The sequence below is a fragment of the Dasypus novemcinctus genome, chromosome 22 (genome assembly GCF_030445035.2).
Source record: "Dasypus novemcinctus isolate mDasNov1 chromosome 22, mDasNov1.1.hap2, whole genome shotgun sequence".
In the NCBI taxonomy this organism is placed as follows: domain Eukaryota; kingdom Metazoa; phylum Chordata; class Mammalia; order Cingulata; family Dasypodidae; genus Dasypus; species Dasypus novemcinctus.
The window spans coordinates 72,549,206-72,568,412 of NC_080694.1; the positions used below are offsets into that span (position 1 = coordinate 72,549,206).

General features: G+C 37.8%; 1 protein-coding gene and 1 pseudogene across 1 annotated transcript; both read left to right on the plus strand.

Moving 5' to 3' along the window:
- Positions 1 to 865: 865 nt before the first annotated feature.
- LOC101435107 (olfactory receptor 12D2-like) lies at positions 866 to 10,134 on the plus strand. The gene is made up of 2 exons (XM_071211081.1): positions 866 to 1,034; positions 9,206 to 10,134. The coding sequence occupies exons 1-2, from the start codon at positions 866 to 868 to the stop codon at positions 10,132 to 10,134; spliced, it is 1,098 nt and encodes a 365-aa protein (XP_071067182.1).
- A 5,956-nt stretch (positions 10,135 to 16,090) lies between these two features.
- LOC105745626 (olfactory receptor 12D1-like) lies at positions 16,091 to 16,962 on the plus strand (annotated as a pseudogene).
- The last annotated feature ends 2,245 nt before the right edge of the window (positions 16,963 to 19,207 follow it).

Genomic DNA, 19,207 nt, shown 5'->3' on the forward strand with positions numbered 1-19,207 from the left:
AATGGCCTGAGTTTGGTAAATCATTTTAGGGACATGTAAAACAACCACTCCCTCCCTCAGAGCATTTTTGTCTTGGAGAAAAGATCCTAGGCTAGAAGGATTTTACTCTCCATAGTGAATATTTCCCATATATTACTTTGCCTTTTCTCCAGGTGAATCAAACCTCAGTCACTGAATTTTTCCTCCTGGGACTAACAGGCTTCCAAGAGCTGCAGCCTCTGCTCTTGGTGGTTTTCTGCACCATCTACATCAGCAGTGTGGCAGGGAATGAGGCCGTTCTGATGATCGTCATCTCTAACCCAAAACTCCACTCTTCTATGTACTACTTATGGGAAATCTCTCATGCCTAGACATCTGCTCCACCACAGTAACACTGCCAACGATCCTGGAGAATGTAGTCTCTTCCAACAAAGCAATTTCTTTTTTGAGATGCATAAGCCAGCTGCAATTCTTCGACTTCCTGGGCAACACGGAGGCCTTGCTGTTGGGCATGATGGCCATGGATCACTTTGTGGCTATCTGCAAACCATTTCATTACACTGTCATCATGAATATTCAGGTCTGCATCCAGATGGCCAGCACAGTCTGGGTCACTGGTTTCTTTCATGCCATGAACTCTTGCTTGAACTTCTGTGGTTCCAACCATATCCATCACTTCTTCTGTAATGTTAAGGCATTGCTGGAACTGGCCTGTGGGAACATTGACCTCAACCAGTGGTTGTTTAATATTGTCACAGACACCATTGCCATGGGTCCCTTCTTTTTGACACTTCTCTCCTATTTCTATATTCTTGCCTACCTCTTCTTCAAGACTCATTCTTGCAGAATGCTTTAGAAACCTCTGTCCACCTGTGCCTTCCACAAAATGGTAGTTATTCTTTTCTATGTTCCTATTCTCTTCACCCACGTTTGTCCTGCTTCAGGCAGCTCCATGGAACAGGATGTGGTCATTGCCCTCATGTACAGTGTGGTGACTCCTCTACTAAATCCACTAATCTATACCTTGAGGATCAAGGATGTGAAGGAGGCCATGAGTAGGGCAATCAGAAGAAAGTTCTGACTGAAAGCAATTTCAGAAATCTTCTGAGGCATAAACTGGCATGCAATGAGGAAGTTGAGGTATCAAAAATGTATACTTTGTTTCAAATAATTTATACTATGTTTATATATAAAAGGAATGGGTACCAAAAATAAACCGAATGTCTAACATAGGTATGTTAAACAATGCATTCCCAGGTAAACATTGGGAAACAATGTTTCCCAGGAAACAATGCATTCCCAGTTCCCAGGAACTGACAGAAACTGACTTTGAAAACTTAATGGTAAATTTGTTTTAGGATATTACTTGCTATAATTAATTTGTTATATATTCTAATGTACTCTTATGTGAAATGAAATAAAGTAATATGCCTACTTACTCTAGTGAACAGAATGAGGTCTGCTGATCTGTATGATCCTTTTGATTAATACATTTTAATGTGAGCAGTAAATTACTATTATGAGCAATATTATAGTTGTTATTAAATTTTGAGGATGTTGATTTAGCATCATCATTACTCAACTCTAAAGCAACTGCTAATTCACATATGCGTTAAGTGGAATTTTTCAAAGGTTTGTCATGATTTTTTTTTCTCTAACCAGGGAAATAAATAATTAAAGAAATGATGTTGTAATCAATCATCAACAAAAACAAAATAAAGTCTGGAAATTCTCTAAGCAAGGTGCTTCTGAATTAAACTAAACCAATTGTTCAAAGAATCCTGTGAAATCACATATAACTGCAGTCATGTTGAAAAAACTCTGCAGAATTCCTTTTGTACAACGACTTTATTATTTTCTCCATGGATACTATAACTTTCAAAACCATTTAAACTTTTTTATTTTCCTTTTTGATAGGTTGTATTGTAATATGTTGTGATACTAGTGAAATAGGAAGAATTCATTAAAACTTTGTATTATTTTCCTTTCCTAGCAACAAACTCATACCAATTTAAAGCAATGAGATGATTCTGAAACTGATGGACAAAAGTTAAGATATTCCTCAATTCGCGGAACCTGTAAGTGAAAATTACACTAAAATGCTAAGACCTGTTAGCATTTTTATGTATTTAGAAAGACAAACACCATCAGACGAGACCATGAAAATACATTTTGAAATGTAGGGCTACCCAATCAAGAATCTGCATTCACTGTTTCAGACACAACTGACCCTGGAGAAAGGGAATATGCATATCTTTTAAGAGTATTGGACACCTGATTTGATTGACATTGATACCGTAAGAGTCTAGGCATCATAGTTCACCTGTGAGAGGGGCACACAGAGGGCATGTAACAAGAAGATTCGTGGCTCAAATCTACTCTACAATGGACCTTCTGGATATTACAGACACCCAATAGTCATTTACGTAACTACTCACAGTATAATTTGGATTGAATCATAATTGGCATTAGACAAACCCTACACTAGGTTTTTTTTTTCCAAAGATTTATTTATTTATTTATTTCTCTCTCTTTCCCCCCCAACCTCCCCCATTGTCTGCTCTCTCTGTATATTTGCTGCGTGTTCTTCTTTGTCCACTTCTGTTGTTGTCAGTGGCACGGGAATCTGTGTTGCTTTTTGTTGTGTCATTTTGTGGATCAGCTCTCTGTGTGTGTGGTGCCATTCCTGGGCAGGCTTCACTTTCTTTTGCACTGGGTGGCATTCCTTATGGAGTGCACTCATGGTGCGTGGGGCTCCCCTACATGGGGGCCATCCCTGCATGGCACAGCACTCCTTGCATGCATCAGCACTGCACATGGGCCAGCTCCACACAAGTCAAGGAGGCCCAGGGTTTGAACTGCACACCTCCCATGTGGTAGACGGACGTCCTATCCACTGGACCAAGTCTGCTTCACTACACCAGGTTTTTCATTGTGTGAAATGAGTTATCACACTGAGGGAGATCAAGTGGAAGCCTTTAGAAAGTTCCTCATCTATCCGGGCAGGATATATGATAATGACAGCTTTTGGAAGTCCTGTGGTGTAGTACCCTGTTGGTACTGACTTACGAAGAAGAAAGTTGACTATCCCAAAGCATTTTAACAAAAGAATAAGCAGTGGACCCACCTATAAGATATTAAGACTCACAATAAAGGCATCAGTTAATATAAAGTTTGTGTCTGGCATAAAGAGAAAAAAATCAACTGAATAAAGTAGAATATGGAGTAACAGGTTGAATATTTATGGGGACGTGGGTACTTTAGCAATGACATCACATATCTGTGAAGAATAGCTAGTTAGCTGTCTGACTCCACAGAGACAGATTAGCCCCAATTATTGGTGATTATCTCACAACATAAGGAAGCTAATCTTTAAGAGGGTTAGAGAGATTAATAACAAATCTAAAATTCTAAACCTAACAAAATATTGAGCTACACAACCAGAGGGACTTCAAAAACACATAGTCCCTTGATTAAAAATATGAGGAATATCATGACAGTGAGTGCAAATCACTCAGCCAAGACAGAAGCCCTTCAGAGGTCAGGGTGATAAACAACCAGTTTGGTCAAGGTTCAGGAAGTCAACCTGGCTAATAAAACTTAAGACCATATTGGGATAATTTCAGGAGAAAATTTACTTCATAAACAACACCCTGAATGAAAATAACATGAAGAAAGAAAATTCTTTGTCATGATTCATCACCATAATGGATTTGTAATCAACAAGGGAAACAAGTTAAGATTGAGACGGTGATACTTGAAAAGAATGAATGGCCTGGCAGGTGCCTCTAAAACTAGAAAGGTGCAGTTACTGTCCTAGTTTACACAACTGATCTCAAGAAACTGAGATGTTTACTTGACTTCTCTGAGCCTCGGTTTTCTGAAGATAAAATAGGAATGGTATTAATGCTTCCTTCACTAGTTTTTGTAAAAATTAATGGACATGATACATAATGAGGATCAGAACAATAACATAGGCATTGTATCATATTTGAAGCATATAATACAACAGAGAATTATTAATGTAATAACTATATAATTAATTCCCCTACAAAGCAACAACAATGTAAATTCAGTAGAAAAAGAAATAGACAAAGACATGGCATTTTAACTGTTATTAGAAAGCTTAACTAGATATAAATATCATAGAGATATATTCCTCGCCTAAAGCAAGAGGCAGAATACATCCTGTAGATACCAGCATTAATACCCCTAAGAGAGAGATGTGAACTTTTAGACCCCAAAATTAAAGGAGATTACTTAGTGTTATTACCAAAAGCCAGATTTAGAGGGTGGAAAATACGATATTTTTCTTTATTCCTTTTCTTTGTTTCTCATAACATTAATGAGTTAAACAATGAGAATGTTAAAGGCAGTCATATGTCTGTGCTGATCAATGGGATGTAACTGCTCCCCATTCTCTAACTCTTGTGGCCAAGTTTCTTTCCACTTTATAGAAAAAGAGTATCTTGGAAGGGAGTCTCCAATACGAGCAAGTCAGCTGACATCTCTTTCCTAGGATTTCAAAGTAAATTCGCAATTAAGAATTGTGGTTTTGTCCATGGTGCTGAAACCAAGGAAAGCGCAAGGAAATGGAAGAAAATAGGAAGAATGGGGGAAGCAAGGAGAAAGAAATCCTCCAATGAGACCACCTCATCTTCTAGGTGTAGAGAATAGCCTGTTTATTCTTAAAACATTCTTCCCAGAACCCAGGGGACACAGTCTCTCAGGATATTTATGTGTAGAGATCTGGGGTTCATAAAAATCAGTCAGATATCCCAAAAGGGAGAGAAGTTTTGAAGATGAAGAAATTATACTGCAATCCAACCTGAATTATCACGTGAAATATTGTTCTCCTATTTATAGTCACTGAGAGTGTAAACCTGAAAACCCTTCCTGCCTGGAAGTCAAAATGCTCGAGTAGGTAAGAATGCAGTAGAAAACAGGTTAGGAATGTTCCTTATAACCTATCTGTAGTGAGAGAACTATATTTCTGCTAGCACTAAACTTACGTGCCCAGGATTTAAAACCAACTTCGTATATTAGAGTGGACTGCTCTTTGAGGTTGTAGTTCATGGAGACACCTTACTTCCCATATATTTTTTAATGGCTCATTCTCAATAATATGCCATTTCGCAGGACATACTAAAAAGCAGGTTGAATAATTTAGGATAGCAGAGTCTCCAATTTTCTTTAAAGCTTAGGGAGACTTCACTTTCAATTGATTTTTGATATAATTATGTTTTATGATACAGAAAATCGAAAACTATGTGTGGTTTATCATCTTTATTTTAAACAAGGATGGTGAATTTCTTTAAAAACACAATATATATGACTATGAAAAATCTTTTCTAAGACTTTGGAAATCAACACATATCTAAGTGTATTAAATATTAGATAATTTCTCCAAATTTTACATACTTACAAAACATAGAATCCCATGGATTACCAAAAAAGATCTTCCAAATTCATTTGATTTTTTTACTCTAGTAACCTCAAGTCACTCCCTTTCCCCTCCATAATTTCTCATACCTTGAATGACTCCTTCTTTATAGAAAGCTCCCCAATATCTGCATATCTATACAGAATTCCTTGCAGTTTTGTTCTTTTAACCATTCCTCCGACTCCTCTAAGTTTCTCACATATCATTGCTTCTTCCTTCCCAAAACAGCCACTACTTCTAGAAATGAAAAGGACAAAGAGGAAGCTACCATGAAAAGTATGTCTCCTTTTATGAGTGTACTTAAGGAGGTAATGTCAGATACTTTGCAAATAAAAGAGTAAAGAGGACTCAAAAATTTTTTCTACCTACCAGTAAAATGTTGAAATTTAATTTAAATAGTAAACCTTATTGTAATTAACTCATTTTGATTTCTTTAATAATTTCAACACTACTGAAAAAACACTATTAGTTCTAATATTTAAGTAAAAAATTAATGAATTATTTTTTAAACTATTCTTTAAATTTTTTTACTAAGTTGTCTTTTTTTTAAAGGATACATAGATCAAAAAAATATTATATTAAAAGTTATAAGACTTTCCTACACACCCGACATCCCACTCCCCCACTCCTCCCACATCAACAGCTTTTATCATTATGGCACGTTAATTACATTTAGTGAATACATTTGGAGCACTACTGCACTGAATGCATTATAGCTTACATTGTAGTTTACACTCTCCCCCAGTACTTTCAGTGCTTTGTGGCAGGATTTATAATGTCCAGCATCTGTCCCTGCAATATCATTTTTTTTTTTTTGAATTTTATTTTATTTTTTTTAAATTTTTTTATTTTTTATTGACTTTGTAATAATATTACATTAAAAATATATATGTGAAGTCCCATTCAACCCCACCCCCCCACCCCCCCTCTCCGCCCCCCCAACAACACTCGTTCCCATCATCATGACACATCCATTGGATTTGGTAAGTACATCTTTGGGCACCTCTGCACCTCATATACATTGGTTCACATCATGGCCCATACTCTCCTCTATTCCATCATGTAGGCCCTGTGAGGATTTACAATGTCCGGTGATTACCTCTGAAGCACCATCCAGGGCAGCTCCATGTCCCGAAGACGCCTCCACCTCTCATCTCTTCCTGCCTTTCCCCATACCCTTTGTCCATTATGTCCACTTTTCCCAATCCAATGCCACCTCTTCTATGTGGACACTGGATTGGTTGTGTCCATTGCACCTTTATGTCAAGAGGAGGCTCAGATTCCACCTGGATGCTGGATGCAATCCTCCCATTTTCAGTTGTAATCACTCTAGGCTCCATGGTGTGGTGGTTGTCCTTCTTCACCTCCATCTTAGCTGAGTGTGGTAAGTCCAATAAATCAGATTGTAGGTGCTGGAGTCTGTTGAGGCTCAGGATCTGGCTATCACATTGTCAGTCCAGAGATTCAAATCCCCTAAATATATCTTAAACCCCAACATTAACTGCACCTCCAGCACATTAGCATGAAAGTCTTATGAAGGGAGATCCCATCTGAGTCCAGATTCATCACACATAAACACCATTTCCAAAGAGGGGCCATCTGCCCTGGTAGTTAACCCCATCGGCCATGACCATAACTCCCATGGGTCTCTTTAGCCCTCAAAGGAACCAATATCTGGGGGTTGTATCTGCTTTATCTGTCTCTCTGACTCTGCTCAGTTGTGCATGAGGGCAAACCTTCTGCCAGCCTCCAGACTCTTTTTTAGAAACTCGTAGCCATATAAACTCATTTCTCCTTTCCATTTCCCCCTTACTTTAGGTCAAACAGCATTTTAAAGTCATGGTATTTTATGTAGACATGGATATTCTGCTGATCCGCATTGAACCTTCCGTATAAGGTCATTTTCCAGTTGCATCATCAGTTGGTAGTTGATAGTGGTCCCTCGTTGCCAGGGAGGCTCATCCCCGGGTGTCATGTCCCCCTGCAATATCATTTATGACAATTCCAAGTTCCAAAAATGCCCACATATCACATTTCTTCTTCCCTCTCCCTGCCCTCAGCAACTACCATGGCCACATTTTCCAGATTAATTCTCAGTTTCCTCCATTACCAGTCATAATAGTTCTATAGTAGAATACCAGTAAGTTCACTCTAATCCATATTTTATTCTTCCATCCTTGGATGCTGGGTTGATGATTTCGACTCCACCATTATATTGAGAGGGGGTTTGGATCCCACATGATTGACAGATGAGATTCTCTTGCTTGGAGTTGTGGGCACTCTCAATTCCCTGGTGTGGTGGTTCACCATCTTCAGCTCCCTGTTAGCTGACCTCCACTTTTGCAAGAAAGGAGTTTATTTGATGAAAAAGGGAGCATAATTTTCGGGATATTGGGATTGTCTGGAATGACCATGCAATGACAGACACAGGTCATTATATATCTTGCCATACCTTACAGAATTATGGGGAAGAGAGTTTAAACTATAATGTAAACTATAACCCAAACTTAGAGGAAATGCTCCAATATTTGTACATCAATTTTAACATAAGTATCAAACTAATGAAAGATGTTGTTCATGTGGGAAAGTGTGGAAGGTGCAGGGAGTGGAAATATGGGAATCCCCTATATTTTTATGTAATATTTATGTGATCTATGTATCTTTTTAAATATTTTTAAAGTATATTAAAATTGGGGAGGGGTCGTAAAGAGAAAACACACTTTTCAATTGAAAAAAATATGGAAACTTACCAGTATTTGGAGGGACCGATCTGTAGTCCACATTAATGGAAGCATAGGTGAGGAAAGTGCACTTCACTGGAGGTAGTTATATCTTAATACATGAAGAGTAAGTCTGTATCCATCAAAATAAAAACAGGACCTAAGAAAACAGGTGTAAAAGATAAGTTTTCTAGGGAGCAGAAGTGTTGTATAACTCAAGAAGTCAGTGTTATGTGATCTAAAAGAGGAATTCTTGAGTTCATGAAAAAAGAATCTTCTTACCTAAGGATGCAGGTTTCTAGGAAAGGGAAAAGAGTCCCAGGGAAACCAGAGAAGAGCAGTAAAATATCATTTGTCATTAAGAAGCAATTTGGGGATCCTGTTTAGAGATGACATTAAGGATCAGATTATAAGAAGACTAAACTTACCAGCTGAAAGCAGTGAAACATTGCAAATGCACCTCAGGCTAATATCTGATTTATGTGAGCTCAATTCTAACCCCAGATCAGGCTTCATGAGGCTTTCAGAGATGGGAGTCAGAAGTGATCCGAAAGAGGTCACCTCTGAGGCTACTTACATTGTAAGATGAAGAAAGGTCAGTACAACTCTTCTTTTTACTTGTTGCAGATGTCATGGTTCTGATTATTTCATCCCTGTCCACTTTTAGTAAGCTAAAATCCTTCTGGTGGCATCTTACTTGGCTTTTGGAAGTCCGGTTGTGGAGTACATTGAAAATCACCCTGTTAGTCCTGACTTAGGAAGAGGAAAGTTGAATAAATACATATATGGTCACAGCCAGAAAGGACAGAAATTACAAGATTGAACTCTGAGAGAAGGGAGATAATAACGATTACTCTAGCAAAGAAATAAAGGTCTGTGCAACAGTTAATACGCAAAATTAGTATTTAAAAGTCTAATGGCCCATGTTCAGCAAATCATTTTAGGAATATTGAAAGCAATTCTCCCTGAAAACATTTTTGGCTTGGAGAAAAGATCTTGGTCTGGAAAGATTTTACCCTCAATAGTGACTGGTTCCCACATGTTACTTTGCCTTTTCTCCTAGTGATCCTGAATCAAACCTCAGTCACTGTATTTTTCCTCCTGGGACTGACAGACATCCAAGAGCTGCAGCCTCTGCTCTTTGTGGTTTTCCTCACCATCTACATGGGCAGTGTGGCTGGGAATGGAGCCATTCTGATGATCATCATCTCTAACTCAAAACTCCACTCTCCTATGTACTTCTTCCTGGGAAATCTCTCATGCCTAGACATCTGTTACTCCACAGTGACACTGCCAAAGATGCTGGAGAACTTAGTCTCTTCACACAAAGCAATTTCCTTCTGGGGATGCATCAGTCAGCTACATTTCTTTGACGTCCTGGGGAGCGCAGAGGCCTTGCTGTTGGGTGTGATGGCCTTGGACCGCTTTGTGGCGATCTGCAAACCACTTCATTACACTGTCATCATGAGTCATCAGTGCTGCATCCACATGGCCAGCACAGTCTGGATCATCGGTTTCTTCCATGCCCTGCTGCACTCCATAATGACCTCTTGCTTGAACTTCTGTCATTCCAACCATATCCATCACTTCTTCTGTGATGTTAAGGCCGTGCTGGAACTGGCTTGTGGGAACATTGACCTCAACCAGTGGTTGATTAATACCATCGCAGGAACCATTGCCATGGGCTCCTTCTCTCTGACTCTTCTCTCCTATTTCTATATTCTTGCCTATCTCTTCTTCAAGACTCATTCTTGCAGAATAATTCAGAAACCTCTGTCCACCTGTGCCTCCCACTTCATGGTTGTTATTCTTTTCTATGTTCCTGTTCTCTTCACCTACATTCGTCCTGCTTCAGGCAGCTCCATGGAACAGGATGCAGTCATTGCCCTCATGTACAGTGTGGTGACTCCTCTACTAAATCCACTGATCTATACCTTGAGGAACAAGGAGGTGAAGCAGGCCATGAGTAGGGCAATCAGAAGGAAGTTCTGACTGAAAGCAATTTCAGAAATCTTCTGAGACTGAAAAAGGCATGCAATGGGAAAGTTGAGAGTTGAATGCATACTTTGTCAGAAATAATTTATTATATATATATTTATATATATATAAAAGGAATGGCTACCAAAAAATAAATGGAATATCTACTATGGGTGTGTTAAACAATGCATTCCTAGGTAATACTTGTGAAACTTGAACTGTTGGACACTGGGTTTGAAACCTAATGGTGAATTTATTTTAGAATATATGTTGCTATAATTACTTTGTTATATATTCTAGTGTACTCCTAAATGAAAAGAAATAAAGTAATATACCTATATTACTCTAGTGATTAGAATTAGGTCACTTGATCTGTATGATTCTTCTTGATTAATACAATTTAATGTGAGAATCAATTACCATTATTAGTAATATTATTATTGTTAGAATTATGAAATTTTTAGTATGTTGATTTAGGGTCACATTACTCAACACTAAAGCAACTGCTAATTCAAATATGAGTTAAGAGGAATTTTACAAAGATATGTCATGATTTTTTCTTCTGTAAGTACAATAATCAATTAGTAATTAAAGCCAATGACATTCTAAACAATAATTAACAGAAATAAAATAACCCACAGGTCACATAATGTGTGGAGCCTCTCCAACCAGAGATCTTTTGGCATTAAACTAGCCAAATTTTTCAAAGTATCCTGTGAAATCACATCAAATTGCAATTGCTGAAAATCTTCTCAGAATTTCTTTTGTCTAATGACTGCATTATTTTCCCTTACGCCTGGACCTGGAAAATTATAACTTTCAAAACCCTTTAAAATTGTGCGCTTTCCTTTTTGACAAGTTGTATTGGAATATGATCTAATACTGGTGAAATGGGAAGAAATCATTAAACCTTTGTATTATTTTCCTTTCCTAGCAAAAAACTCATTCTAGGATTGAAATCATAGTTGCTAAAATGATCCTGAAGCAAATGGACTAAAGGCATGATATTCCTCAACTTGAGGAACCTGTAAGAGACAAAAGACATTAAAATGCTAAGAGCTGCCAGCATTTTTACGTATTTAGAAAGACAAACCATCAGACAAGACCTGAAAATACATTTTCAAATGTAGGGCTACCCATTCAAGAATCTGCATTCACTGTTTCAGTCACAATTGACCCTGGAGAAAGGGATTATGCATATCTTTTAAGAGTACTGGACACCTGATTTGATTGACATTGATACTCTAAGAGTCTAAGCATCATGGTTCACCTGTGAGAGGGGCACACAGAGGGCATGTAACAAAAAAGAGTCATGGTTCATATCTGCTGTACGGTGGACCTTCTGGATACTGCAGGCACACCCAATAGTCATTTACCAAACTACTCATGGCATAAATTGGAATGAATCATAATTGGCAATTAGACAAACCCTACACCAGCTTTTTCATTGTGTGAAATGACTTATCACACTGAGAGAGATCAAGTGGAAGCCTTAAGAAAGTCCCTCCTCAATCTGGTCAGGACATGCGATAATGACTGTACAATATCCCCGGACATTTTAATAAAAGAAGAATAAGCAGTGACCCATGTATAAGATATTGAGACTCATAGTAAAGTGATCAGTTCAGATACAGTATGTTGTTGCCATAAAAAGAGAAAAATCAATGGAATAAAGTAGAAAGTGGGGTACCAAGTTGAATATGTATGCAGACAGCCTACTTTAGAAATGGCATCACATATCTGTGAAGAATAGCCAGTTGTCAGAATACAGAGAGAAAAATTAGTCCCAATTCTTGGTGGTTATCTCAAAGCATAAGTAAGCTAATTTTTAAGAGGGCTAGAGAGGTAAATAAATCTAAAATTCTAAAGCTAATAAACTGATGAGCTACTTAATCAGAGGGATTTGAAATAAACATAGTCTCTTGTTTAAAACTTATGAAGAATTTCAAGTCAGATCACTCAGTCAAGAAAGAAACCCTTCAGAGCCCGGGGTCATAAGAAACCAGTTAGGTCAAGGCTCAAGAAGCCAGCCTGGCTAATAAAATTTAAAACCACATCATGATGATTGGAGGAGGAAAACTGCTTCCTAAAGAAAATCCTGAATGAAAATAGCTTGAAGAAGAAAATTCCTGATCCTCACTCATTGCCATAATAGATTTCTATTCAACAAAGGAAACAAGTTTAAATTGAGATGATGATACTTGAAAGGAATGGATGACCTGGCAGGGGTCTCTAAAACTAGCATGGTTCAGTTACAGTCTTAGTTCAGCAATTGATCTCAAGAAACTGAGACATTTATTTAATCCTCCAAAGCTCGGTTTTCAGAAGATAAAATAGGAATGGTATTAATGTTCCCTTCACTGAGGATCAGAACAATTATGAACACATTGACTGTTATTTAATTGTATCATATTAAAGTATGTAAAATAACTGAGAATTTTCAGTGAAATGACTATATACTCAATTTCCCTACAATGCAACAACGTTATAAACTCAATAGGAAAAAATGGACAAGGACATGGTATTTTAACTGTTACTAGAATATTTGACAAGATAAAAAATCATAGACATATTCATTGCCTAAAAAGCTGAGATTTTATTACTAAAGGACACAGCAAGAAGTAGACTACACCCTGTAGATACAGCATTATTACACCAAAGAGAGAAATATGAGCTTTTAGACCCCAAAATTAAAGAAAATTATCTAGTGTTATTACCAAAAGTGAATAGTCAGTTTTAGAAGGGGAAATAATGCAATATTTTTATTTATTCCTTTCTTTGTTTCCCATAATATTCATGATTTAAACAATGAGAATATTAAAGGAATTCTGGACATTATGCATGAGTGTTTTGTAAAGTCACATCTCTAATAAAAATGATATTAAAAAATAATAATAATAAAGGCAATCATATGTCTGTGCTTATCAATGGAATGTCACTGCTCCCCATTCCCTAACACTTATGGCCAATCTTCTTTCCATTTTACACAGAAGAGTCTTTTTCAAGGGAGTCCCCAATATGAGAATGTCAATTGACATCTCTTTCCTAGGATTTCAAAACAAATTTGACAAAGGAAATATCTAAAACATTTGATACTTGTGGTTTTGTTCATGGTACTGAAACCAAGTAAAACACATTAGAAGGGAAGAAAATAGGAAGAATGAGGAAAAGAAGAAAGAAATTCCCCAACGAGGCTGCTTCATTTTGTAGGTTTGGAGAATATCCTATTTATTCTTAAAACATTCTTCCCAGCACCCAGGGGACACAGTCTCTCAGGATGTTTATATCTAGAGATCTGGGGTTCACAAAAGAGGAGACAGATGTCTGGAAAAGAGAGAAGTTTTGAAAATGAAGAAATTATGCTACAATCCAACCTGAATTACCACGTGAAAAATGTTTTCCTATCTACAGTCGCTGAGAGTGTAAACCTGAAAACCTTTCTCGCCAGGAAGTCTGAATGGTCAACTAGGTAAGAATGAAATTGAACACAGGCTAGGAAGGTTGCTGTATAAACGATCTGTAATGCATTATCTGTCTTCCTGCTAGTACTAAACTTAAGTGCCCAGGATTTAAAACTGACTTCCTAAATTAGAGTGGACTTCTCCTTGAGGTTTTAGTTTATAGAGGCACCTTCTTTCTCATGTATATTTTTAAAATATCTCATTCTCAGTAATATGCCTGGTTCTTTAGACATTCTACAAAACACGTTAAATAATTCAGTAGAGCAAAGTCTCATTAATAATTTTGTTTAAAACTTAGGAAGAATTTATTTTTAATGGATTTTTGCTACAACTATGTTTTATGAAACAGAGAATCAAAAACTATGTGTGGTTTATCATCTCTATTTTAAACAAGCACAGTTAAAGTCTTTAAATACACAAAATATATATGACTATGAAAAATCTTTTCTAAGAGTTTGGAAATCAACATGTATCTAAGTGTATTAAAGATTAGATAATTTCTACAAATTTCTTGCACTTATAAACCCTAGAATCCTGTGGGTTCCCAAAAAGAAGAGCTTCCAAGTTTATTCACAGTTTTACTCTAGTAACCTCAAATCATTTTCTTTTCCCCTCCATGATTTCTCATACCTTGAATGATTCCCTCTTTACAGAAAGATGCCTGATACCTGCATCTCTATTCTGAATTTCCTACAGTTTTTTCTTCTAACAGTTCCTCCCACTGCTCTAAGTTTCTCACATATCATTGCTTCTTTCCCCAAAAGAGCTTCTACATCAGGAAATTAAAAGGAGAAAGAAGAAGCTATCTCACAAAGTATGTCTGCTTTGTGAGTGTACCTACAGGAGGTAATGTCAGGCACTTCGCAATTAAAAGAGTAAAGAAGACTCAAAATTTTTTCTACCCTCCTGTAAACATGTCAAATTTTACTCAAACATTAAACCTTATTTTAATTAATTTATTTTCCTTTCTTCAATAATTTCAACATCCCTGAAAAAAACACTATCATTTCAAACATGTAAGTGAAATAAAAATTAATGAATTATTTTTGTAAGAAAATTTATTTGATGCAAAAGGGAGCATAAAATTCTGCACATTGGGATTATCCTGAATGACCTTGCAATGACAGATACAGGCCATTATATATTTTGTCATAACTTGCAAAATTACATGGGAGCATGAACAATAAGTAAACTGTAATCCACACTTAGTGGAAATGCTCCCATATGTGTTCATCAGTTGTAACTTATGAACCAAACTAATGAAAGATCTTAACATGGGAAAGTGTGGAAGGGGTAGGGAGTGGAGCACATGGTAATCCCTTAAATTTTTCATGTAACATTAATGTAATCTAAGTATCTTTTTAAAAATTTGGAAAGAATATTAAAAAGGGGGGAGGGCATAGAGAGAAAACACACTTTTCAATTAAATAGATCTGGAAACTTACCAGTATTCAGAGGGATTGATCTGGAGTCCATATTAATGAAAGTACAGGTGAAGAAGGTGCACTTCACTGGAAGTGGATTATATCTTAATACATGAAGAGTAAGTCTATATCCATCAAACTACAAACAGGACCCAAGGAAACAGGTATAAAAAAAAGATAAGCTTTCACGGGTGTCAAAGTTTTAGATACCTCAAGGAGAGGTCAGTGTTGTATGATCAAGGAGAGGCCAGTGTTGTATGAACTCTTAAGTCCATTGAGAAAAGATCTTCCTACCTAGGGATGCAGGCATCTAAGAAATGGAAAAGAGTTCCAAGGAAACCAGAGAAGAGCAGTAAAATACCAAAGTCACCAAGAAGTATTTTGGGTGTCCAGTTTGGGGTGATCCTAAGGCTCAGATTATGTAAATACTAAAGGTACCAGCAGATAAGGGAGAGAAAAAAAATCCATATACATCTCCGGCTAGTATCTGAATAACATGGGCTCAATTCAGACCCTAGATAAGACTTCATGATAATTCCAGGAATAAGAGTCTGGAAAGGATCAGAAAGAGGTCACCTCAGAGTCTACTTACATTGTAAGATGAAGAAAGGTCACTATGATTATCTTAAATCACTTTTTGTTAGTTACAGAGGACATGATTCTGATTACTTCATCCTTGTCCATTTCCATAAGCTAAAATCCTTCAGGTGGTGTCTACTTGGTTTGGAAATATTGTAATGGAGTACATTAAAAATCACCCTGTTAGAGGTGACTTAGGAAGAGGAAAGTTGAATAAATATATAGATGTTCAGAGCCAGAGATGATAGAAGAATTACAATATGGAACTTTGAGGAAAGGGAAATATTAATGAATAGTCTAACAAAGGAAAAAAATATCTGTGTAACATTCAGTATGCAGGCATAATATGTAAAAGTCTAATGGCCCATGATAGGTAAATCATCTCATTTTAAAAGAAGCATAGTCTCCCACAAAGCATTTTTGTCCTGGGGAAAAGATCCTGGGCTGGAAGGATTTGACCCCCATAGTGAGAGTTTCACAGATGTTTTCTTGTCTTTTCTCCCAGTGATGCTGAATCAAACGTCAGTCACTGAATTTTTCCTCCTGGGACTGACAGACATCCAAGAGCTGCAGCCTCTGCTCTTGGTGGTTTTCTGCACCATCTACATCAGCAGTGTGGCTGGGAATGGGGCAATTCTGATGATCATCTCTGACCCAAGACTCCATTCTCCTTTGTACTACATACTGGGAAATCTCTCATGCCTAGATATCTGCTACTCCATGGTGACACTGCCAAAGATGCTGGAGAACTTAGTCTCTTCACGTGAAGCAATTTCTTTCTTGGGATGCATCAGCCAGCTGCATTTCTTTGACTTCCTGGGCAGCACACAGGCCTTGCTGTTGGGCATGATGGCCTTGGATTGATTTGTGGCAATCTGCAAACCACTTCATTACACCACGATCATGAATCATCAGCTCTGCCTCCAGATGGCCAGCACAACCTGGGTCATTGGTTTCTTCCATGTCCTGCTGCACTCCATAATGACCTCTCGCTTGAACTTCTGTGGTTCCAACCATATCCATCATTTCTACTGTGATATTAAGGCATTGCTGGAACTGGCCTGTGGGAACGTTGACCTCAATCAATGGTTGATTAATGTTGTCACAGGGACCATTGCCATGGGCCCCTTCTTTCTGACAGTTCTTTCCTATTTCTACATTCTCACCTACCTCTTCTTCAAGACTCATTCTTGCAGAATGCTTCAGAAAGCACTCTCCACCTGTGCCTCCCACTTCATGGTTGTTTTTCTTTTCTGTGTACCTACACTCGTCCTGCTTCAGGCAGCTCCATGGACCAGGATGCAGTCTTTGCCCTGATGTACAGTGTGCTGACTCCTGTACTAAATCCACTGATCTATACCTTCAGGAACAGGAGGTGAAGAGGGCCTTGAGTAGGGCAATGAGAAGAAAACTCTCATGTGAGTGAACATCGGGAACTCTTCTGAGGCATAAATAAGCAGATGTGAATGTATACAGCTTCTCAAATATGTATAGAAGAAAGAATTGAATACATGAAAGACATGTGGCAAGGACTAGTCTCCATGTATTAAACAATGCATTCCCCTTATTATAAGAATCATGAGCAGATTAGATACTGGCTGTGGAACCCTAATGATGAGTTGGTTTAGGTATGTGAATTGATAAATTGAAATTTTATAAATTTTAATATATTTTTTGTGAAATCAGATATAGAAATATGCCTGTTAGTCGTGTGGATAGTACTTAACCTGTTTATCTTGTGATCCCTCTTGGTTAATAATTTTAATGTAAGCAATAAAATTACTACTATTACTATTATTGCTATTTTTATTATGATGCTTATATTTGGAATATTTCAAATAATTTAATTTAGGACCACAGTTACTCAATTGAAAAAGAAAATGCTAACTCACACATGAGTTAAGGGGAAGTTTTAAAGGGGTATACCATGATTGCTTGTTCTTCAAGCGGGGAGGTAAATAAATAGGTAAAGCCAATGACATTGTAATACCTAATAAACAGAAATAAATAAGCACTGGTTCCCCTAGAGTGTTCAGGAGTCTCTATATTCAGAGACCTTTTAGAAGTCAGCTGCCATGTTGTGAAGGATTCTTGTGACATAACTTTAAAAGTGTAGGCTAGAGGAATAGAGTATGGATTGAGTGGACTTACTGACATTCTGCTATAGAACTACTGTGATTAGTAATTGAGGAAAATGTAGCATTGATGTGGAGAGGGTGGCGACGGTAGCTGCTGAGGGTAGGGAGAGGAAAGAGGAGATGTGATGTGGGGGCTTTTTTGGGACTTGGAGTTGTTTTGGGTGGTACTGCAGGGACAGTTGCTGGACATTGCTTTTCCTGCCATGGCCTGCTGGGTGGAATGGGGGAGAGTGTAGACTATAGTGTTGACCATTGACCATGTGGTGCAGTGGTGCTCAGAGATGTGTTCACCAAGTGCAATGAATGTCCCATGATCATGGAGGAGGTTGTTGGTATGGGAGGAGTGGGGTGAGGGGGTGGGGGGCATGGAGACCCCATATGTTTTAATATAACATTTTAAAAAAATAAAGACAAAAATCTTAATGAAGACAAAAAAAGTGTAGGCTAGAATTACTTTTTATCTCATTTTTGTATTATTTACTCCTCAGCCATTGGCCCTGGTAAGTTATGACTTTCAAATCCCTTTCTATTTTTTTTTTTGCTTGTTTGTTTCCCTATGGCTACCTTTGTTTGTTTGTTTTACTGATTCTTAGGTAATATGATATAATACAGGAGAAATATGAGGAAATTTGTTCTATTTTCTTTATGTTACACTAAATTAATAGTAACTGAAAGAAATGAGATGAAGTCACAGTTCTAAGGTATTTGGGGCTAATAGAAGTATCACGTCACTCACTTCTCAGAATGTATTAGTGGCTGCCAGCCCTACAAGAATGCTGAGCTGCCAGTATTTACGTCTATTCAGAGAGAAAAAACGACAAGATCATGAAAAGACATTGAGCTAGTGAGCTAACTACTCAAAGTCCTGCATTCACTCTTTTTTCTTTTCTCTTTCCTTTTTCTAATGTTACCTTCAAAAACTATAGGAAGTTCCCATATATCCCCACCCCCCCACCCCCCACTCCTCCCACAACAACCCCACCACCACCTCCGCACACTCCCTGCACTTGGCAAACACACCCCGGTGCACCTCTGCACCACATGGAAACAGTTCACATTATAGCTTACACTCTCCCCCAGCCCACCCAGTGGGGTATGGCAGGATATATAATGTCCAGTATCTGTCCCTGCAACATCATTCAGGACAACTCCAAGTCCCCAAAACACCCCCACATCACATCTCTTCTTCCCTCTCACTGCTCCCAGCAACTACCGTGGCCACGTTCTCCACACCAATGCTACAATTTCTTCCATTAATAGTCACAATATTTCCATAGTAGAATATCAGTAAGCCCACTTTAACCCATATTTTATTCCTCCATCCTGTGGACCCTGGGGTGGTTATGTCCACTCCTCCTCTATATAAGAGGGGACTTAGATTCCACATGGATGATGGATGCAATTCTGCTTGCAGTTGTAGGCACTCTCAGTTCCCTAGTGTGGTGCTTGACTCCCTGTTAGCTGGCCTGGATAAATCCAATGAACC